This window comes from Lipotes vexillifer, unplaced genomic scaffold, assembly GCF_000442215.2.
Source record: "Lipotes vexillifer unplaced genomic scaffold, Lipotes_vexillifer_v1.1 scaffold513, whole genome shotgun sequence".
NCBI classification, from domain to species: domain Eukaryota; kingdom Metazoa; phylum Chordata; class Mammalia; order Artiodactyla; family Lipotidae; genus Lipotes; species Lipotes vexillifer.
Genome location: NW_006777952.1, coordinates 665076 through 689676, shown reverse-complemented (window position 1 = coordinate 689676; position 24601 = coordinate 665076). Strand labels below are relative to the sequence as shown.

The window sequence follows — 24601 nt, the reverse complement described above, 5'->3', positions numbered from 1 at the left end:
ACAAGGCACAGAAATTGTAAGTTGGTGGGGTTTTTTCTCTCAACATTGTTAACACACCACTCTTCTTTCATGGTTTCTGAGAAGTCAAATGTAATTCTCATCTTTGCTCCTCTATAGGTAAAATGCGTTTTTCCTCTGGCTTCTTTCAGGATTTTTAATCTTCAATTATTTGTAGTTTGAAAATGACATGCCTTGTTGTGGTTTTGGGGCATTTACCCTGTTTGGTGTTCTGAGTTTTTTGGATCTGTGCTTTGGCATCCAATCTGTTCAGGGCGCTCTAACAAAGTATCATAAACTGGACTGGCTTATAAACAGAAATTTCTTATAGTTCTGGAGGCTGGGAAAGCCAAGATCAAGACACTGGCAGATTCAGCAGCTGGTGAAGATCCGCCTCCTGATTCATAGTTATCTTTTCATTGTTGTGCTTTCGTGGTGGAAGGAGCAAGGGAGCTCTCTGGTGTCTAATCCCATTTATGAGGGCCCCATCATCATGATCTAATTACCTCCCAAAGGCCAAAGCTCCAAATAACATGACATTAGAGATGAAGTTTCAACATATTATTCTGAGGGCAGCACAGTCTACCGTAGACATTAACTTGGGTAAATTCTCAATCATTATTTTTTAAAATATTTCTTCTGTTCGTCTTTTTTTAGTATTACCATTACATATGAGCTATACCTTTTGCAGTTGTCTTAGTTCTTGGATTTTTGGTGTTTCTTTTCAGTTTTGGCAGTTCCTACTGAGAATTCCTTAAGCTCAGCAACTCCTTTCTTAGCTATGTCCTGTTTAATTATCTGGTAAAGGCATTTCTTTATTTCTGCACAGTGTTTTTGATGTCTAGCATTTTTTTGATTTCTTTAGTTTGCATCACTTTGCTTGCATTGCCCATCTGTTCCTGCATGCTGTCTACTTTATCCATTACAGTCCTTTGCACATTAAACAGTGGTTTTAATAAGTTCCCAGTCTGTTAATTCCAACATCCCTGCCATATCTAAGTCTGGTCCTAATGCCTACTGTCTCTTCAAACTGTGGCTTTTGCCTTTTAATATGCCTTGTATTTTTTTTCCCGTTAGCTGGACATAATGTACTGGCTATAAGGAATTGCTGTAAGCCTTCAGAAATGTGGTGGTAAGGTATGGGTAGAGGGGAAACCATCTCTACTCCCGTGATTAGTGTCAGTCTTCTAGTGTGCCTGTGCCCCTGCCCTGTAAACTTCACAAGTGCTTCTGAGCCCCCTGCCCCCACGCACCACCACCATTCCTGGCCTCTTATGTGGGACAAGATAGCTAGAGCAAGCTGGAGTTGGGTATTTCCCTTTTCCACCTCAGCTAGGCTCTGATAAAATCCCAGCGTGTTGGGCTCTGGTTAAATAGTTTCTCCTGGGGCCAGATCTTTAAGAGGTACAGAATGCTCTGGTGAATGGTTTTTGCAGAGATTTCTGCTTGTGGGTTTCAACTCCACTAAGCAGAGATTCCAATGTATTTGCCCATCTCTCCAATTTGGGGGCAGCAGTTTGCCCTATGACCTTACCTCTCTTACAGATGGAAAAAGAGCTGTTGACTTTTTGTTGTTGTTCAGCTTTTACTTGTTGTGAGGATGGAGTGGTGACTTCCAGTTTCCTTACATGCAGAACTAGAAATCAGAAGTAATTTGACAACCTTTAAATTTAAATAGCACATTTAGACTGGAGAGAATTATCATGATATACAATTATCAGATAATTTGCTTTATATTGCCTAATGGGACAATCTTTTTGCCTGGGCAAAGAAAAAAGATACAGTGTCTTATCAATCAGATAATTTTTAGCTTTAAATAAACTATATAGCCATTACATTGAAAAAATAAACTTAAGGAGACTCAGCTTTTAATAGCTTCAGGAAATTCATTTTAAAATATTTTGAAGGTTAAAAATTTTTAAGCTGCTTACATTTTAAACTATGTTTTTAAAAAATTGTAATTATAAAGGTCAAGCAGGCAATAAGCAAGAATCAGCATTAGGGAACTGATCCCAAGCCTAAAAATAAAAAGTACCATAATAGATACTCAGTTCCAAGTCTTGTCTCCATCTTGCCTCCTCCTTGCTCCTCTCCTCTTCACAAGTGGCTTATTGGAATTTCTACTCGTTTACTAAAGCTGACGAAGCTCCTGCTTCTAGTATCCAAAAGAAAAGTTGCAAGATGAGGTTGGAGAGACCTGGTGGGTTGAGGGGTTAGTGAAGGTCCTTGCAGGTCACTAAGAAAAAAAATTGGATTTATATCTAAATGCAAGAGAAAACCACTGAAGGATTTTAAAAGGGATGATGTCATCTGATTTACCTCTTAAGACATTGACTGCTTAATGAAGAATGGATTAGAGGGAATACAAATTGAGACTAGAGATGGCTACCAATTAAGCATCACAAATGACAAGGAGTCAAGAATCAGTAATAATCAAGAATCAGTCAAGATTCTTGATTATAAATAAAAAATGCCAGCTGACTTAAGCAGATACAGGAAATTTTTGGCGTCTTTTTAAGTTTGCAGACTGCAGGAAGAAAGGAGAATCAGTCTTGGAAGGAAGTTTTTAGCCACACCATGAAGTCCGTCCAGTGAGGTCATCACCACTGCCAAACTGTGGACACCAGCCTGTCCCACTGCTGCCACTGACACCAGATAAGGAATCTGCTGGCTAGAGAGAGAACCACCTCCCTATCCCCTAGTTCCACTCCCTCTCACATATTGCTGACATCTTTAAGGCACTTACTATCCACTCTACTCACTTGAATAATTTTTCTACTATCCCTACTTTTTGGGTTTAAGGTTTAAAGTTTGCATACACCTGACTGACCAAGCCTAGTTCACAGGCATATGCTGTAGATGCAAAGAATGGGTAAACAAGCACCTGGGATTTGGGGCATCTATGGCGTTAGGTGGGCTCTGCCTCTCAGCAGGACTCTGTTTGGGGAATATCCCAATGGCAGGTCTGCATGCTGGGAAGCTGAGAAAATGACACCTATCTAATACCAGCTTGGAAAACTTGCTTTTGCCTATAAGAAAAGATGTAATGTTATTACAAGCAGAGGCTTGAAATGTACTTGGATGATTGAACGTCACGATCTTGTGTTTCCACATCACAGTGAGAAATGTGGTTTGCTCACTCTTCCAAGGAGGCTGAGCCATGTGGAACAAATGCACACACCTGCAGTCTATCAGTCAACCCCAGATGTCCTACAGATGAGAGCCTGGATGAGATCAGCAGCGGAAGTACCTGTTGTGTGCCTTTGAGTTTTAATGACTGATTATGCAGCAACAGTTGATCAGATACACTCAGAGAGTATTCTGAGTTCCCCCCAAAAGTGACAAAAAAGGTTGGCAATTAAATGTAAGAAAGCTTAAATTATGGGAACAAAATGTTCCATAGTGTGAAAAGTCTTAAAGGGACCTGTTTGTACCATATTCTGCTGTGAGGGAGTGACCATTTACACCTTCCATACGCATGGTCTTCAAAATTCTTATGCTTATATACTGTTTTATGGCTTACAAAAACCCTTTTTATAAACCAGGTGACCACCATCATAGCACACTAACAGATTACTACTTGCTTTCTTATCTCAGAACAGGAAAGGAGTCTCACCACTCTTCAGCCTATCTCAACCTGTCCAGTAAGTTTGGCAAATTTAGGCCTACAAATAATGCCTACACTCCATTACCAGTATTTTTAATCACCTGGTTACCCAGGTTAGAGGCAGAATGACATCGTGATTAGGAGTACAGAGTATGGATTGAGACTGGTCAAGTTCAGATCCCAGCACTGCTGTTTTAATAGCTGTTTGACCTAAGGTAAATTACTACACCATTTTGATTGATGCAGATTGAACATATTAATATATGGGAAGTGCTTTACAAAGTACCTGGGACACACTATACTGTATTTAAGTAATAACACAAAGGTCAGCAGGCTAACAAACTTTAATTGCCTGCCTAATTTCACTAGAAATGACCATGAAAATAAACTAAGAAGAATGTGCATTTCAGGTACCTTCAGGGCAAGTGTGGAGACTAGAGTTATTTTAATATAACACCATCTGCAAGTGGAGATGATCACTCCAATACCTAGTTACTCACTTCGATTTTATCTACCAGGAATACACAATTTATCTATTTAAAACACCAATAACAACAAAAAGAATACAACTGAGTCCAAAAGAACTCTTAATTATATATGTAGCAAGGTTAAAACAAAATCTTTATAAACTGAGTTGTACCAGCCTTTTACTCTTTTCATTTGCGTTTATTTAAACACAGTTCTCAAAACATTTGAGTGAAATTGGGCCTCCTTTGGTAAGCAAAGGACCTGAAAATAATATTTAAAAAATGAACAGGCAGTCTTCAGTTCATCCACAACACAGGTGTAGTGTTCCCTTCTCTTTTTCTCAAACTCTGAAGCACCCAGTTTTTCCATATAATCTAAAAGCTAGAAGAACAAGAGTACATTTGTGGTGGAATGTATTGTCACTTGCTGATAACTAGTTGAAATACCATTATCCCCTTGTAACAGCTTTAAGAAGTAGCCTTTTAAAGGCATTCATTGTGTAACTCTTATCTTATTCCCTGCTATATATATAATACAGATTATATAAACGCCAACAAATTCACATTTATATTAAGCATTAGCTGTATTGAAAGATCTTTAGGCCTAATACTAGCAGTATAGAGTTACAGAGCATAATTTTTATCACTTAATTGCAGGTATATTAAGTATGGTATGTTTTATGGACTGGAGGAAAACGGGCATCTTTGTCTTGAATTTACTACTGACAGTCTATTCTGAACAGTTCTGCTAACCATTGATATGTTAGAAAGAAAAGTAAAAACCAAACTTTATTGTTGCTTTTTGCCATTTGGTAGCTCATTTTACACACAGGCTTCGATCTTCAGAATACCCTGGATTCAGTAGAAAAACCACTTAAATGAAGTTTTGTACAATAGAAACTTCTCAGCAGTCAAAATTTAGACTGTAAAAAAATACATGCAAAACATACTTTTCTGAAAACACTTAACTTTGAACAAAGCACCGAACTACACAAATGCAGAATGAAAACAGCATTTCAACTCCACCAAAAGTAGTCATCATAAAAGGTGTAAAAGTCACCTAACTTCACTAGGCACTGTTCACTTTTTAAACGGGAGACAATAAAAAATATTGTCCACAAACAATATCCCAACTCTAGGGTAGGTTTCAGAAAGTCTTCAACTTCATGCTTTAATAGCGACCTAGGAAGAAAAGAAATAAATATGCTTCAATACTCAAGTGTGTACTTTTAATGTTGAGCATTTTAAACTACTCTGCCATCAGGAAATTCCTATGTACCAGATTCTCTCCTGTGAAAATAGAGAAAAACCTTCACATAAAGATTACACTAAGAAGACCAATGTTAAACAGAAAGAGCTGAGAGTATATAGCTGAAAGCTAAGGTTTTAAGTCACTCAAATTGTTTCCAAGCTGTACAAACATTAACAAGGACTCCTAAAAAGAAAAGCTACAAATGGTGACAGAACATAAGCAACAAGAGTAAGATCCAAGGGTTGTTTTCCTATACTTCCTTGAACCAAAAGTTGGAGAGAAATATAGATAAAACTAATTGAATTAACCCATTATCTGCTGTTTGGTAAGTCACAGCAAGCCATGCTATTACAATATATAAACAATCATATAAGTCAATAAAAACTTACGAGGTGAGTATGATCGAGATCTGGAACGTGATCTGTACCCTCCACGACTATAGTAGGGAGAAGGTGACCGTCTTCTGTAAACAAATGTCAACACCATCTAAGACTACCGAGATTATATATGATCCCTTTGTCACTTTCCAAAACTAAAAGACCCTCACTGACCTTGAAAAATATTGCATTAGTCACAGGATTTCAAGGTCTGTTTTAGTCCTGAGAATGAAGCACACTATCAGGCCCAGTACCAAATAACCCCTCAAACTATCAGAGGTTGAATACTCCTTGCTATATTTGATCCACTGATCATCTGCTAATTAACATTATACTTAACAGAATTTAAAATGACTTAGAGAAGAAAAAAAAATTTTTTTACCACTAATTTTAACTATACCCTATGAGCACCCAAAACAAAATTTCATTCACAGTGCTTCAAAGTGATTTAGTTCTGTGTAAGAACTTGAATACTCACTTGCTATTCTGAGATACTTATAAAAAGCTAATAAAACTATCAGGAATAATATTATCTTAGTTTCTGCCATATCTCATGTTAAGGTACAAAATGGTACCACTGAGTAAATGACCTAGTGTAAGCGCGATTAATTTCTGTGAACACACAAATTAAGCCATGTACACATTGTCATTTGGCTTCAGTTACAGTATTCATAAACTTCATGCAATCCAATTCTGCGTAATGCCAACTATAATTTACCAAAATACTAATAACGAAGATGTCTTTATGTGAGCCATTCTACTATTGTGCAGATTTTAAATCTTCTCCTGGCATACCTGTATATCTGATCCCTGTCTTGAGCAGCTCTCCATCCTCCTCCTCCTCCACCACCTCCTCTGTGAAGGCAGAAAAGAACATATATTCATTTAAAAATTTTTTGAAAGTACATACAATTCATGCAATAAAATAAAACTCACAGAAGTGAAAGCTAGCTGCATTTGCCACCTCTTTACAAATTGGCATAGAGCTCTCCCTGGTGGTTAAAATGAATATCATTAGAAGTAAATGCTCATGAATTAAAATAAAAACAAAATTTTAAGACCCTAATCTTTGCAGCCTCCACAAATCAATCCCTTAAGTGTCACTCAGTACAGAAATGCCACTTTTAAGAAAGTTTCTTTTTGTCAGTGTTGTGTCAGGACTGTCAACTTCTTAAAACATTACTGAATAGTGTGCAAAAGACGACATCCACACCTCAACACCACACTAAAAAGGTGTCAAGGATTAACTGTTGTGGTCAATACTTACTACACAATTTACATTTTGACAAGCAAGGAAGGGTCTGAATTACCTGCTGTTGCTAATAAAATAGAGAACTTTACTTCATTTTTGCCTTTCAAAGTATTCCCAGTGTCATGAACATTTCCCTGCCAAACCCCAAAATATATATCAATATTTCTGGTAATAAACTTCTTACCATTGTTACACTAAATTATTGTCCTTAAATAATTACTTCTTTGATTCTTCCAAGAATCAATTTCACCTGCCCTTCAGTACACGATTCCTTAGATACGAAAAATTGCTTTATAAAACAATGACATTCAAAACACAGCTTATGAAACACACTTTAAAAACAAAAAAGGGGAAAAAACTGAAGTATGGTCTATAATTGTTTTCACTGTCATGTTTTGAAACCAAGGATTTCAGTTGGTTTACAACTTGGTGTTTAAAAAATATACATACAGGGCTTCCCTGGTGGCGCAGAGGTTAAGAATCCGCCTGCCAGTGCAGGGGACACGGGTTCAAGCCCTGGTCCGGAAAGATCCCACATGCCGCGGAGCAACTGAGCCCGTGCGCCACAACTACTGAGCCCGCGCGCCTAGAGCCCGTGCTCCACAAAGAGAGAGGCCACCGCAGTGAGAAGCCCGCGCACCGCAACTTAGAGTAGCCCCCGCTCGCCGCAACTAGAGAAAGCCGCACGCAGCAACGAAGACCCAATGCAGCCAAAAATAAATAATAAATTGATTAATTAAAAAAAATAAAATGGAATAAAACCATTTTCAAAAAAAAAAATATATACATACAAAGATAAATTAAAAAGACACATAATCATAAAATCTAGTTTAGGGGCTTCCCTGGCAGTCGGTGGTTGAGACTCCGTGCTGCCAATGCAGGGGACTCAGGTTCGATCCCTGGTCAGGGAACAAGATGCCACCTGGTGTGGCCAAAACAAACACCTAGTGTAAACTCTGGGCCCAGATCTTAGTATTAAAAGGTAATGACTTGTATCAAAGACTACAACTCAGGTATGTATAGTGCTGCCTTAAATTATGTTGCAACTGATTCAGGAGAAGAGCTGGCTTGTCCTTCAACTTTTTGGCAACTTAAACTTAGTATTATGCTTAACTTACCTGTATGACCTGCTGTAATAGTCCCGATCATCGTAGCCTCGATCATATCCCCTGTCGTAGTAATCTCGACGGCGTGAGCTGCCACTATGAACAACAGTGAGTAAGATTTGTACGAACTTAAAAGCTTACCTATAATAATGGTTAAGTTTCCAGCGTGGGAAAAATGGTCTGGTGAAAATCAATTACCCAGCAAAGTCAAATCTATGGCATTTATGATAAAAGTGGGATGTGATCTATTAAATGATACCAGTCAAAATGTATGGTACCAACAGAATGTTTCCACTGAATACACTGTATTGACATTGAGTTTTAGCCAGTTTGAAATGCCAGATCCACCCCCACAACCCCTAACTATGTGTAGTTCTTGGAAGAACTGAACTGTCAGTATTTTTAACAACCTTGAAAATAAACTTACTAGGTAGGTCTCCCCATGTAAATTCCTGGTGTTGGGGTATGTGGTCTCTTTGTTATAGAGAAATCAACTCTGATCCTACGCCCATCAAGCTCCATTCCATTGGCACGCTCTTTTGCCTTCAAAAGATATGTAAGTTGTTATATACACCCTGGACAAAGCCCCAAATTATCCAACAGCTATAAACAGGGTCCAACTGGATGTTTCAGCTAGGCCAGAACATTATGCCTGACAGCTTATTAATAGGCTTTTCCGCCTATTAAATCTTTATTTATAAAAGCTAGCCCAGAAAAGCTTACCCAAAAAAGCACAAAAGCCAATTTAACCCATGAAATATTTTATCTAACACAGTGCTTGTAACTCTAAAGCAGTACATAGCTGGCAACCTATGACCCATGAGCTAAGAATTTAAATAGGTGAGGGGGGAAAAAAATTCAATAGTATTTCATCATAAATGGAATTCAAAATTCAGTGACCATAAATGTTTTACTGAAAGATAGCCCCACTCATTAATTTGCATATTATATGGCTACTTTTACATTACATTGACAGGGTTGAAAAGGTGTCATTAAGATCTTATGGTGGGCTTCCCTGGTGGCGCAGTGGTTGAGAGTCTGCCTGCCGATGCAGGGGACACGGGTTTGATCCCTGGTCCAGGAAGATCTCACATGCCACGGAGCAACTAGCCCATGCGCCACAACTACTGAAGCCCGCGCACCTAGAGCCCGTGCTCTGCCAACAAGAGAAGCCAATGCAATGAGAAGCCTGCACACCACAACGAAGAGTAGCCCCTGCTCAACACAACTAGAGAAAGCCTGTGCCTAACAAGACCCAATGCAGCCAAAAAATAAAATTAAAAAAAAAAAAGGAATTTGGGGGCTTCCCTTGGAGATGCAGTGGTTAATGATCTGCCTGCCTATACAGGGGACATGGGTTCAAGCCCTGGTCTAGGAAGATCCCACATGCTGCACAGCAACTAACCCTGTGCGCCACAACTACTGAAGTCCACGTGCCTAGAGCCCATGTTCCGCAACAAGAGAAGCCACCGGGATGAGAAGCCTGCACACCACAACGAAGAGTAGCCCCCACATGCCACAACTAGAGAAAGCCTGCACACAGCAATGAAGACCCAACGCAGCCAAAAATAAATAAATAAATAAAAATTAAAAATTTGATATAAACAGTGATTAAATATTCCAAATGAATATTAATATTCTTATATTTTAGAAATATCTGTATCTAGACACATACCACACCTGGAAACAGTTGACTATGTTGGGATTTACTTCAAATAATGTGGTGGAGAGGACTGAGTTGGAATATACAACCAAACTGTCTTGATCAGTGTATGTTCCCAGATGAATGCATTTCCTTTAGCTCAAGCTATACATAGTTACTAAAGCAAAAACTGTCCTTATCCAAGTAAAAATAGTTAAAAATAGGACTGGTATTTTTACAAAGATACAAGACTTTTACTTACTTCCTTGGCATCATCTACATTTTCAAAATATACAAAGGCAAATCCTCTTGAACGTCTAGACTGCTGGTCATATACAATAGACACATCAGCAATTGGGCCATATTTAGAGAACACTTCTCTTAGATCTCTTTCTGTAGTGTATAAGCTCAATCCAAATACTCCAAGACAACAGTTGGGATCAGGATTTGCCTAGAAATAGAAAAATGGATTTTCAACTTTAAAACGTGTCATAAATCAAAGTTAAAAAAAAAAGAAACTATGCATAAATTAGCCAAAAATGTCACACTAACCCTAAAAGATAATAAACGAAATAAAATGCTATTCTAAAATTAATATTACAGCAACACCACAAGCATGTTTAAGAACATGTCGAAAAGACTGCAAAAGGGTAAGTTCAACTTAGAATCAAGTGGACGGGAAACAGCAGCTCATACTAGTGAAAAGCACCTGACATTTCTTGGGGGGGAGATTGGAGGGCAATTTGCCCAAGGGATTCACTTCTAGGGCTTTATTCTACGAAATGGCCACACACTCAACAATGTGCACACATATGGATAATCAGAATAGCACTGTCTCTATAAGCCAGAGGGGGAAAAAACGGCATACTGTTAATACCACTCACACAGTGGGAGGCTCTAAATTGCCAAAAAGATATAGAAGAGCATGCTCAGCCTGATTTTATTTCTATAGAAACATTGTATACATAAAGTGTTTATATATACACACACACATAAATGTAACCAAAGATGAGTACCAAACTGTATTTAACAGGTATTAATAAGTAGCTTGCCATTATTACCGTAAGGAAAATAACCAAATGTTGCTGACACTCCAGCTGCCGTAATGAATTTGCCTAAAGGTTTCATTTATGTCATACATACATTTACTGCAGTCAAATTCCATCCCACTTTCAAAAACAAACACTCCCTTTAGATCTACTTGCATTATATTATACAATGAAATCACAACGTGAACACACTAAATGCCATCTCATTCGGAACTTCTTGTGGAAGATAAAAAAGCCTTAATACCTGAAAGAAACTTGCTTAAAAGTAAATGGGAGGGCTTCCCTGGTGGCGCAGTGGTTGAGAGTGCCTGCCAATGCAGGGGACACGGGTTCGAGCCCTGGTCTGGGAGGATCCCACATGCCACGGAGCAACTAGGCCCGTGAGCCACAACTACTGAGCCTGCGTGTCTGGAGCCTGTGCCCCACAACAAGAGAGGCTGCAACAGTGAAAGGCCCCCGCTTGCCACAACTAGAGAAAGCCCTCGCACAGAAACAAAGACCCAACACAGCCAAGAATTAAAAAAAAAAAAAAAAAAGTAAATGGGAAAATCAGGACAGCCTTCTGTAAAGTGTATTAAAACAAACCCAGAAAACTTAAATTAAACATTAGTATGAAACATACAGACCTATGATCTAGTGTACTAATAGTAATAATAGTAATGTATAATGGAGATTTTTAAAATCTGATGTGCTGTTAATATGACAATGCCTTGTTAATGTAGCAATATCTTAAATGTGACCAATAGCACAAATGTAGACAATTACATGGGTGGTATCTTTTAAAAAGGGACAATCTCAAAACACTAAAAAGGCACTACAGGTAACTCATGCTAAAGCTCCACTGTCAAATAATATCAGTTCTAACATCTAACAAAAGAGAAAAAAAGAGAACACGTTATGTATTATTATAAAGCGGCTTTAAACAGTCCACTGCTTTAAAAACATTTTTTTCATCTTACCCGATTCCCAACATGACGCCTGCGAGTAGACATGGGAGAATGACTGTGGCTATGCCGTCTTCGATAATCTCTACTGTAAGATCTGCTACGGGATCTTCTATGGGAGCGGGACCGAGATCGTGACCTTGTATAATGCCTTCGAGAACTTCTTCTGGATCTAGACCTGAAAGACAAAGGCTTCAAGGTTATGACTAAAGCTGACAGTAAGATATGGCTTTCAATACTCTATTCTAGAGTTAAACTACAAAAGTTGGAACACACAATTCAGGCATATAGCGGGATCGATACTTTTCTTCTGTATATAGTCATTTCTACTCTGCTAGGAAGAGTTCCCAAAAACCACTACCAGCTAAAGTTCCCTTCCATCATATCTTAAAGTAATTTAGAGATTAAACAACACAATTATCTTTCGAAAACCATAAAACATGCATTTCATACTAGCTTGATTTGCACCCACCTTTACCCCTCAGAATACCACCCTCTATTTGTCTGCTTCTTGCATTATGCCCACTATTCACTTAAGATAAAATCACCATCACAGTGTTCTCCAGCAGTGTTTTAAAACCAGTTGCTCTTAACTACAGTGATCATATGAACTATCATTTAAACCAAGGAGGATACATTGTAAGAGAGAAAGGGGGCGCTGTTAATTATGCCTGACAATAGGCATAAACTGGGGCTGACCTGGGCAAACCAAGATGTATAGCTTACTCTTGACGAACATTAAAAAAAAAAAAAAATAGCGCTGCATTAAGGTGTTTTTGTTTTATACATACATTTGTCATACTACACTATACCTATTTATCAAGAATTGCAGTTACTGAAAGCCAATGTTCTGCAGTCTATTTGCCATACTAATAAGCAGTTCACTTAAAACTCATAGTGAATCCTCACAATTCTGAAGAACTGGTACTATTACTAATTCGCCTTTTATAGATAAGGAAGCTAAGACTGAAAAAGGTTAAGTAATCTGCCCAAGCCAGGAAAAAATAGAGGTAAGATTTGAACCCTAACGCCAAAAACCCAGGCTCTTAACCACTTAGTCTTCTGTCTCCCAGATCTTAACGACTAAGTTCATTTCTAGTACCAATATTAAATAAGCCAACAAATGAACTGACCCTCTCTATCTTCCTAGTTTACAAAAGCACACACCAATTTGAAAGCTAAGAGTAACAAGAAAATCCCAAGACAGTCTTTCTTACCTAGATTCAGATCTGGACCTGGACTTTGATCTGGAACGCCTGGAATCTTCCTTGGAGCGAGACCTTGCAGGGGTATGCCTTGCAGATTTCCCAGATCCATGAGCACTTCCACTTCTGGAAGCAGAACGGGATTCCTACACGTAGATGTCAAAAGTTTAATTTGTATACTTTCTGGGCAACTTTAAAAACAAATAAGCTGTGGTGAGATAAATGGTGAGGGAAAGCAATCCCCTTCCAAGATAAGAAAACATAGGTAAGGGCAGGAACTGAATATACCTGGTATAATAGTTACGTTGCTCCAATTGACATAAGCCAATTAACTTGAACTTCCACCTTTTTTTAGGGAGCAGGGATAAGAGTTAACTGACCCCACTCTTCAGAAATGGGTGCCAAAGCCAAGCAGTTAAGGGAACTGCCCAAGGATTGTTTTGGGAATGTTACTCCATAAAGACTAGGGTGAGAAAGAACCTTATTAACTATGACACCTATACCTCACACCTATTTCAACCAAGTTGCCATCAACAAAAATAAACCCTATGAAATTAATTAAAACTTACTGTATATTCAAGTTTTATTTACTGGTGAGTGGGAAAAAAGACAAGGACGGTAACTGTTTCAAGTCCCAGAGAAAGGTAGAAACCTAGTGGAAAGCAAGGACCAGCTTGAAGGACACTAGATCTGTAGAGCCTGTCCACCACTTAACCATGGTAGGAAGCCCTTAAAAATCTCAAAGCAACCAGATGGAGCTATAGCAGAGAGGCAGTGAATTAACTGCAGAGGTAAGAATTAAGAGGGTACCAGAGATCTTACTCAGCTAAGTGTAGATGAGCCAGTGCCAACCGATGGGGAACTGAGAATAAGCAGTTAGAAAAGTTACATAAAAGACATATTAAAACCGTTTAGATCATGGGTTCCTAATCTAGGTTTAGGAAGGGAAGTTCAGGAAATCTAGACATATACTGTACTGTATACCCAAGCTTTCCCCTATCATAACTGGAACTAGCTGGTAGGTAGATAATACAAAAAAGATTTCTAAAAGAAACTAGCAAAGAAATGGGTAAACAGGATAACTAGTTCATCAGTGAACCAAAGGCATATAATTAGTGGAAAAAGCAAACATGTATAGAAGAACTGGACCTAGGGAAATGTTCTGCCAAGACACCAAAACAGAAATAGTGCAATGGACAAGAGAATCCACTCAGTCTGATAGCTAACCAAGGTATCATCAAACCAAGACAACCTTTATTCGTTATCCATCTTCAGCAAATTAAAAGGCATTAGTCTAATGAACTTCCTGCCCAACATAGGATAAACAGCCAGACTCAAAAGGAACCAACATTACAGGTAAGTCACTGTAGGGGTAAGATATCAATGTTGAAGCTGCATACAAGTTATCACAAGAGACCTCCCTGTGTGGTAGACCCTAAGAATAAATACACTGGTCATTCTTCAAAGGATAGAAGATATGAAATTCTTTTAAATCACAGCCCAAAACATTTTAGAATGTTCTGTGACTTAAGAACATAGTGGAGAAAATTTGGAAGATCCTTCCTATGATGCAACACAGAAGAGACAAAGCTTAAAGTTTAGAACAGGAAACATAAGAGTTAACTCAGTGGGCAAAATGAGTTCTGGTCTCTACACCCAAAACAACTCTAGAAACTTTACAGTAAGATTTCAGTCATTATGAAACATGGTGTAAAGTGACATGAAACATGACAGCCCCCTCTCCTTCCTGCCATGAGTTAGTAGAGATTCAAAGATGGTCCCTAATTATTAGTGAAAATAGCTGCTTTTACCATCAAGGAGTGGTTAGAAGTGGTTTGGGGACCCCAACCAACAATCCCTTGGCTTTCTCTGGCAAATATTCTGAAGAGACATTTAAAGCACAATCCACCTCCTCCTCGAACAAAGAAGTTCTCAAATTGGGGATGCACTTTCTGCCATCATTTCAACAGGCAAAAGCTAATCTAGAAGAGAAGGAAGAAACAGGGACCCAAAAGCTATTTACTAAATACCTTTGTTTACTCCAATGCTAGAAAGATTACTTCATGGAATGATTATGACTTTTAATGGAAACCAACGAAAACAATTTGCTCTGGCAGGAAGAGAATATGGGTGCCTCACAATAAGAGTTAAAAGATTACCAATAAAGTAACTGTAGTTAACAGAAATCAGTCTAGGAATCTGCAAAAGGAAGAAAGAGTAGAAAAAAGTCAAGATCCTCTTTTAAGCCTCTTGCTTCAGTAAACAGAAAAGCCTTATTCCAAGCTGAGATGCTTTACCAGTCTGTCCACCAAGAGGGAAAAGAAAGTACTTCTAGCCTCAGAATAAACCTTAATGAGGTTTTCCCATGAAATTCTAGCAGATCAAGGGTCAAAGATACAGTATATCTGAAATTATCATAAGACTTTTTCACTCAACCTCTACAACTAATTGGCTACATGCAGATGCATTTTGTGAGCAATCACTTCTCAGACCAGGAGTAGGGGAAATCCCCAGAATGCTAAGATTTTTTTCCTTCTGTACTGACACTTGTTAGGCTAACACAGAAAACAATGCCTCTAACCTCCTACCTTTCTTGTCAGGGGTAGCCTTAAAGTTAAACCTTTTTGCAGTTACATTGGCCATTACCTGGTTTGTAACTATGTGCAAAGATATTTTAGCCTGTCTAGAAGAAATGTCCCCTAAATTAGCCAAACCTAGAAGCATAAAGTTAGCTTTAAACCTTGGTCCATGGTCAAATCTGGGTCCATGGTCAAATCTGTAAAACCAGCTGGAAAAGCCCCTACACGCAAGGAAAATTCCAAGTCCACTTTCAGGGCTGTCAAAACAATAAATATCAACACATTAAAATCCTACCAAAAGCAGCACTACTCTGAACATCGATATCTCAAGGAAAAGGATCATATACTTAAAGTTAGTGTGAATAACAAAGCCAAAATTCCCTGAAAACTGCTCAGGAAATCAAGTTCTATACGGAACACATCAAAGAAAAACAAACTCAGCCTTCCAACAAAATACCAACCAGTGTCTACCTATTCTGAGAATGGCAATATCTTAGAAAAACTTTCTGAAAGAAATGAAAGAAGTGGGAAAAACCATCCAATCACTAAGTTTCTCATACATTTTAAAAACTAGATGCACTAAATTACATTTTGAATAGTGGCTCTTAGAGGTATGCAGTAAACGTACCTAGCACTTAAAAACACATCCCTAACTAGCACTTATTTTAGTAGGTCTGGAGTTGGGCGTCTGTATTTCTTAAAAACACCATAGGTGTTTATGATGTTTAGTTAAGTCTCACTAATTTAATCAATTTCAAGCTTTATACTTCTTACCTATCTGATTTTTTTCCCCCAACAAAGTCATTTTCCTGAAACCTTGTTTTTTGTCACCTTCTCTGCCCCCACCTGCCCCCTGGCATTAATCAGCCCTCCTGAGGACATGTACCTTACACCTGCCCCAGGATAAGAGGCCTGTCTCCCCCATAGTCTCCAGACAAGGGGTAGAGGGATGCACTCTCATACTCAAAGATGCTTTGGCCAGGGCAGGAGAGGAACATGAATGGATGAGATGGTCCACTAGCATCAATGTTTATTTTTGCTTTACGTCTTTCCAGCTTGTGCCATATAATCGAATTCCAAACTGCTTCTTCCCCTTAGATGACTAACAGGTCTTTTCTCTTTTGGACCCCAAGGACCTTTCAGATCTCCTGATAAAAGAATCCATGAGCTTAAATAGAAATGTAACATCCATTCACACCACTTGCCTCAGCTCTCTGCCTAAACTGTAATTCAGAATGCAAAATCAACGTTACCAATTTAATGTTATTAGTTTATTTACATGTGGCAAGTTTTACAAAGCAATAATCAGGACAAAGCAAATACTGGAACTATTGCCTATAAATGGAAGTTAAGTTTCTTCTGCCTGCAAGATACAGAAATATTACAAAAAGCACAAATCTGACACTAACAGGCCCTAAAATCTCAGAAAATGGATTCCTCTAGAATGTCATTTAGACCACTTTTTCCAAAAGCTGTAAGGTCTGACAACTCTCAAAGTTTTTTAGGCTATCTTCATTTTGGGGAGAAGTGATAGTCTTGGCTTTCCCATTAGGGTAGAAGCCATCTGTTGGTTGGCTACTACTGGTACTATTTTGACACATGCACTTGTCCCATCCAACTGAAAGTAACAAGACTGCACCAATCATTTTTTTCTATTCAGCTAAAAACACAACATACAGAAGGGAAAATGACAGAACTTTGGCGTCTATTTTCCCAGTAAGTGGAGGGAGTAGGGAACCAGAATAAAGCTATTTTATGATCTATATCTCTCACATTTTAACGGTTAAGTGTTAATAACACAAAATGAGAAAAGGAAAAAAAGCACCTACTACTACTTTTGCCACTTTTCAGTTATATATCCTGTTCACTTATGTGACCCACCTGATTCTAAGGGAAGCCCCTATAACTTTTTAGCAGTAACCCCATTGAGCCGGAATAAGAATTAAACAGAAAAGAATTAAGAATCATCTTGTGAATTCAGCACACATGCATCTTAAAGTTAGGGCCTAAATGGTCATAGCTTTCCACTACTGCCATCTAGAAAGAAATTAATGTTTTCATAAACGCCAAAAGGAACTATCCTATCCAATGCTTTGCTTAGATTTTCGGGGTTTGGTTCTATAACCAATCTGGTGACATTCTTTAGGAAAACTTTGACAAACTTAAGAAAACATTCTACTATATATTGCTCTGTACTGAACAATAGGGGTCTGTGCATTAAGAGTCCAGGGGGGTGGCACAGACAGACCACCAACTCCAACTCTGGAGGTACTCACTCATACCCCAGGACCAGCAAAGTTAGAGATGAAAAATCCAGGAGACAACATGAAGCTGGCTGTTACCCAAACTGAAGAGCTCATTCCTGCCTCCTATTTGACTACAAAGGATTATTATTATTTTTTAAAGTTGCATTTCAATCATTTGACTAAAAAGTTAAAATTAGAATTACCTAATTTAAACGTTTCCCCTGGAAGGCACTTCTTTACCCTGTATATATTTCTTCTATTAAACAAATAATGCATGCATGTTTAGCAAAATATACAGGGACACATAAACAGACTAGTAATTACTTAGCGTAGTGCTTTCTGATTCCAGATTACTTCTTATCTTAACTTCATTTTTATTTCTTTTCTTCATTCTTCCGTTTCAAATTCTGACTTCTTTCATCTTCCCCACTTCACACAAATTGCTCAATATTCTACAAGTGGGACTTCTGGTCTGATAATTAGCATGCATTCTTTCTTTTATTTTTTCAAATTTCAGCTTCACTTATTCCTGAGCTTCAAATACTCATTTATAAAACTTGTCAAATGACGACTTCCGCATTTTCCTTCTTCAACATTAACCTTAATAGAAAAAGAACAGGATGAAGAATATTTTAAAACTCCAGGATAAAATCCAGTGCCAAAACTGAAACTAGAAAAAAAAAAAAAATCCCTCTTGTTTTGGATTTTTAGAAAAGCTAGAATACGCAGCTCAAAAAACTGAAACTAGTTTCCTGTTGGCTCTAAAATATATAATCAATCTCTTTTGTCTACTCCAAGTAGATTTATCATGCTTAAGCTGAATGTGAAGTGCACGACTGAACATTTACTGTTCAACTGACATTTTAAGAACTATAATTACATTTCACACTTCTTATCGTATTCATCAATAGAAAGTATGTTCAGTGTCAAAAGCACATCTCTAGTCAAAAAGTGACACGTATATACAAAAGTGCAAGAAAGGAAAGCACGGACAATTCATTTGCACAATGATGACAAGGCTGAAGGTTGAAGAGATTTACAAATTGTGACTAAGGGCAAGATATGTATTTAACGTCACACATTTTTTTAACTGCAAAAGTAGCTCTGTAAAAAAACAATTATCAGGGAATTTGAAAATTTGGACTATAGTGTTCAACCCACCCCTAGAAAGCTGCTCTAGTGAGATTTTATAATATGAATGGCCCAACTTACTAAATTTAGAACTAAAATCATTAAAAAGATCAAATCAAATCAACCAACTACTACATGAGAGTAGCTATGAAGAAAGCAGAACAAACTTGAATCCAACAGTGGTGTTTTCAAAGAATTTTTGGTAAAATCTCCCCCCTCAATGAACAAATTATTAAAATCTTCTGCAGTCCAAAGGAGCAATCCTACTTTGAAAGGTGGCAATATTGGGAGAAAATTACAGCTCACCTCCTGAAATTATTAAAAAGACTCGATAACACTTAACAGATCAATAAAGTACAATAGTGTCTACTGAACACCTTAATCAAAATAACTGCCCTCATAAAACATCCTAGTTTCCCTGAACTTCACCTTATGATCTTTCACTGTTAACAATTTCCTCGCCTAGTTTTTCTGAAAATAAAACTTTCTGGGGAGGGGAAAAAAAAACCAGAGAGAGAGAGAGTGAGAGATGAGTCTTTATACCTATCTGATCAAAAAGACAACCATAATCTTCAGTCTAGTTTTTCAATGTTAATTATTGCTTATTTAATCCAGGAAAAAATTTAAATGACTTTTTATTTAAGGGAGTCACAGTAATTCTTTTTAATATCCATCACTAAAATGTAATGGGTAATGTTTACTGCCAGCACAAATGTAATCGTGGAATCAGAATGCCCAAGCAGGTTTCCTCTTAAGGCCTCCTAAAGTTTAAATACAGGGCTTAGGTGCAGAAGATGCTGGAAGAGGCCAAAGCTCTAGATACCACAAGTTTTCAATATGGACGCCTTCCTGCTATTTCATTACTCCTTCCCAACATTCTCCCTTCTTTCATATTTGAAGAACAAAGCACACTGCTAGATAATATAAATACTAGGTTCATTCAAACCTCAGCTAAGTTCAAGTGGCCACTTCATAAAACCAGAAGAACAACTACTGGGCTAATGCTATATACATATGGTTAAGAGATCCTACTTACAAATAAGCAGAAATTTGTCCCATAACCAACACAATTTTTGTTAAAATAATTCTAGGGACTACAACTGGAATTTATGTAACATTAAAAACGTGCAAACTCATTAGGTTGATCGACAAGGTAGTATTTTAAAAACTAGGAAAAGATAAAGAAAAACTCATTGAATCTGCTATAAAGATCAATGCTCTTATCAACGTACGGACTATACTATTTTTCTGCAGCTAAACTCTACCGGAAGGTTGGTTGGATAGAAAAATCCTCAAAGACTGAAAATTTCTGAAAAAAACTGTCATCTGACATGCCTAAATGAGCTCTAAGCCCAAGCTTTTAAAAGGATCTCTTGCAAATACATACAGACTCTGAATTTACATTCATAAAACATTCAAGCGCAAGTATGTTTTACTGTTTCAGAAGACTACTTTTTAATCTAATATCTAAGCAAAAAAACAAACAAAAAAACCCAAAAGGGTCCTCATCCATGCTGTCATATTCAGCAATCTTGTTGATAAAAATCAGAATGTAACCTCCAAAACCCAATTCAAAGCAAAGATTTTGGGGGAATTTGAAGACTAATTTGCTATAATGAAGAACTCCCCAACCCCAGCTTAAAAACAAGACTGACCCCCTCCCCCCAAAAACTAAATTGGGTGAACACTTAAAATTCCCAATCACATCACTGTAGGTCATAGGAAAATAATACAATTATGAGTAAAAAACTGATCAACATAACACACAATGCTAAGGCTCAAAAGATATACACACTGTAGCATTGTCCTCTTGGGCAAAATGTCAACAACTATGCAAGTATTAATATTTACCAGGCTTTGGATTTCACTGGAGATAAGGAATGGGAAAAAGCTGTACAATGCAAATTCCATTTAACACACCTCTCATCTTCTGAATTCCTGTTCAATCTTTTCACAAAACCAGTAGTACTTACCTTATAATTACTTGTAATTTCAGTATGAACATGCCACCTTCTAGTTCCAGGCCATATCCGTAACATTAAATCATTCTTAGTTAAGACCAAGAAAAATATTCTTCAACCTGGTTTCAAGAGACTTGTGCCTAACCAGACTCACACTGAAACAAAACTATTTCCTCCCACCAACATTAATTTAATCCTCTAGGAAGAAACAGATTGATGTTTTAGTTTCGAAAATTTGGATTTAGAGTTAGGAACTAAAAACAATTCAAAAAGACAACCCAAGATTAAGCAGAAGAGGAAATAAACTGCAGAATCTGAGAGGCAGTTTGATGGGATAGTATCCAGATGCTATTCCTCTCTACAAAGAATAAGACTAAAGATAATATACCTATATTGTATACACATTACTTCTACAAAAATAGGCAACACTATCAAGAGTATTTATTGCAATCTTGATAGCAGACAAATTAAAATGAGTTGGTCCATACAAATAGCGTTTTCTTAGTTTCTGGTTTCTCTAGGTAAAGACCCATTTGTACAAGCTAAAAAAATTAGGAGGGTTGAACATTAAACCAGTGCCAAGAACAAACAAACGCCACCACACCCTAAAGAGTGTGACCATAATTGGGCCTTACAAGATTTATTTACCACCCCCCCTCACCATTACCATGCACCTCTAAACTTGGCTACATGACTCTATCATGTTCTTATTCTCCCAAATTGTGACATGACATATCTGCTAAAAGCGCCCCTCTTTCCAAAGGTGCTCTGCAAAAAATGTGACCAATTTTGGGAAATGACTGGAAGAAACTAGAACTTGGAAATGAATGATATCTTACTTTAACATGGATTTGGCCAGATCAGGGAAGTTAGCTCTAATTAGAAACAGGTTTTAATTTAAATCTATCAACTCTGACATGAAAAATCCCAGATACAGGTAAAAGGTAGATTCTGCCATAACTGAAAGTGTGAAACGAACCACAAAAATTCAGGAACGCACCCTAACTGCACATTTAAAACAAGACAAAGGAACATAAGTAACCACAACTCTGTCAATATTCACGCAATAAAGTAAACACGCTATCAACAACCAAGTCGAGTATAATTTATTGCTCACACCCCACCCCAGTCTGTATAGGAATCGAACTTATTATAAGTCTAGAGCGGCGGGGCCGGTGGCTATGGTGGGGCAGAAGGTGGTTCCAGCTGATGAGATTTTAGTGATTACATTAACATTAGCTAATTAGACTGGTATTAGTGATTTACATCAACAATTTGTAATGTTTGAAAACTCAGAGTGGAATGAAAGTTAATTTTTCAGGCTCCAGATAAGCTATTCATAGCAGGCCATGTCCAAGATCACCCCAAATGCAACGGTTTTCCCACTGTTTTCAGGCACTTCCAAAAGGAAGTTTCTAGCCAATCAGACCTGAGGGCTCTACATAGTGTTTTTAATGGCATTATATTTAAATCATCCCACTGAGCTTTATGGTTTTGCCACGCATTCTTTGCGAGTCCCAAACGTATTTGTTTTAGGTATAGTCTAACCATTTCAGGTTCCAATAAACCGACTGGAAAGCAATCTACATACAAAACAAACGCCAAAGAAAACAATGTGGAAGTACTCCACAACGTCAGAGTTCAAAAAAACTCTTCCAAGAAGTCAAGACTCTATGTAAGACAAAATATCAACTTTTAACATGTACCTTTAAATTTTTTTATTACTTTGTCTCCTTTCGTAAGAATTTATCGAATAACCATTCTATGTAATGGGATTGTGATATAACTAGGATGTATATTCTACTAACAGAAAGTACCAATCAAAAAACTTGATTAATGGGATGACGATGTCTCTTGAGATGTCTCAAACCAGGACCTAATTCTTGAAATTGTTTCCTCCCTTACGTAAAAAATACCCTAACTTTCCCTTGGGGAACCTTTCATCTTCTCAAGCACACCATCACAAGTAACTTACTCAGGTTTATTCAACTGAGAGCTCTAGTCAGAGACCAGGCATTTTGTAGTCTCAAAACAATGCAAAAGTATCCTATAATTGTTTTGTTTAATAGCTGAAGACTAAAATTATCATTTGCTTTCCAGTCCAAACACTGACGCCTAATTTCGACAGTATATTCAACCGGCAGAAACCATAACCCACAGCTTTAACAACTTGTGAACTTGATCCAAGCTTTCTCACCCTAAGAGCGAGCTTAAAAAATAATCACACACACTGGTGACAGTGGCAATCAATCGTCTTACGGGAAAACATATAAAGCCAATACTCATCTGCATAGGTAAAGGCGGGGCCTGATTAGTTCAAACCAAATTAATCAGACTTGGCTCCAAAGTTACACAGTAAATTCACTAAGACACCAAGAGCTAAGAAGTTTCCCTATAAAAACGCCCTTCTAATGAACCAACTAAAATTTGTTTCATGAGTTTGAGAAGATGTTTAAGTAGATTTACCTGACAATTACAGATAAACTGTAAAAACACCCAACTTAATCCCATCAAGTTAAAAAAAAAAAAAAGTCAAGTTCCATGGTGCTTTTTATTACCCTTTTTCTAACAAACCTCCAAATATGCAAGATTCTGGCAAGACTGACATTTCTGCATCTTAGTACCCACGAACCCGCAACCAAGCTTTATATCATGCTTTCTAAGCCCGGGAACTTTCTTATTTCTGCAGTTTATCCAACCCTCACCAAACTCCACATTTTGGAGTGGAAACTTTAAAAACGTGCACCAACACAGCTTGTGCTTCAGAGTAGGAATGCCTCAAAACAAAGAAAACAACGGCGCCGTAAATTGCTACCGCCAATTTCTCCTCCACCATATCGCAGAAAAAAATCTACTCCCTCAAACAAGAAAACCTCAGCGACCCCGTGGTCTACTCTGGATACCGAAAACGATTTTGGGTTTAAAAGCCCTTTCGGTATCAAAGAAAAGCACTCCATTTAGGCCGAACACAAAGCTGGCGCGCAACCCCCTCAAACTAACGGGTCCAGAATTTAGTCTACCTCAGACTAGTTTCCCCATTTTAAAAGAGGCCCCAAGAACACCCTAGATTCCCATTCTTTCGGGGACCAGAATATGATCCTGTCTTAACCTAAATTCTGAGCAAAAAATCCCAAAAAACGCTGCCTTTCTGCCCGCCCCGTTCCCCGCGGCCTGGAGGTTGTCGCGCGGCTCCTCCGCCATTTTGTGCCTCTGGCAGCGCGCCCAGCCCGCCAGCCCAAGATGGCTGCGGCGAGGCTTCACAGGAGAGCAACGGCGAAACGAGATACCGCTCCCCTCCCCCACCACGGAGGGGACGCAGCGGCCATTTTTAATTCCCCCCCACCCCCATAACGGAAAAAACCGCCGTTTCGAGTAAAGGGCCACCTAAACCCGTCGGCGGCCTCCTTCACGGATAAAGACACTATCCACTAGGGCTTTTAAACCTCTGACTCCCATCCCTCCCGGTCTCAGACTTCGGAGTCGAAATCGCCCCAGTCTCCCGGTCCGAGGCCGACAGGCCTGGAAAGAGATGCAAGAAGCTGGGACCACACAGCCGCCCCCTGCACCACCGCTACGTACCCGCTCGCCGTAGTTCTGCTCGCCGCTGTCGCTCATGACTTCTAGCTGCTCTCGCCGCCCGACGTGCTTCAATCGAAGCTGCCAACCTCTTGCGCCTTCTACCTAGAGGCTCAGCCGCAGCCCCGCAGCACGCACTGGTTCCCGAGCCGCTGAGACGAGAAACGCTCCACACCGCCTCCGCTCGGGCTCTAAGTCTCCCGGATGTGA

At 38.5% G+C, this 24601-nt stretch overlaps 1 protein-coding gene across 1 annotated transcript; it reads right to left on the bottom strand.

The window, feature by feature from the left end:
* Positions 1-4255: 4255 nt before the first annotated feature.
* Positions 4256-24573, bottom strand: TRA2B (transformer 2 beta homolog). The gene is made up of 9 exons (XM_007451386.1): positions 24395-24573; positions 12911-13044; positions 11709-11871; positions 9963-10151; positions 8486-8601; positions 8071-8154; positions 6496-6555; positions 5713-5786; positions 4256-5253 (listed from the first exon to the last, which is right to left on the bottom strand). The coding sequence occupies exons 1-9, from the start codon at positions 24428-24430 to the stop codon at positions 5243-5245; spliced, it is 867 nt and encodes a 288-aa protein (XP_007451448.1). The 5' UTR covers positions 24431-24573; the 3' UTR covers positions 4256-5242.
* Between the last annotated feature and the right edge of the window lie 28 nt (positions 24574-24601).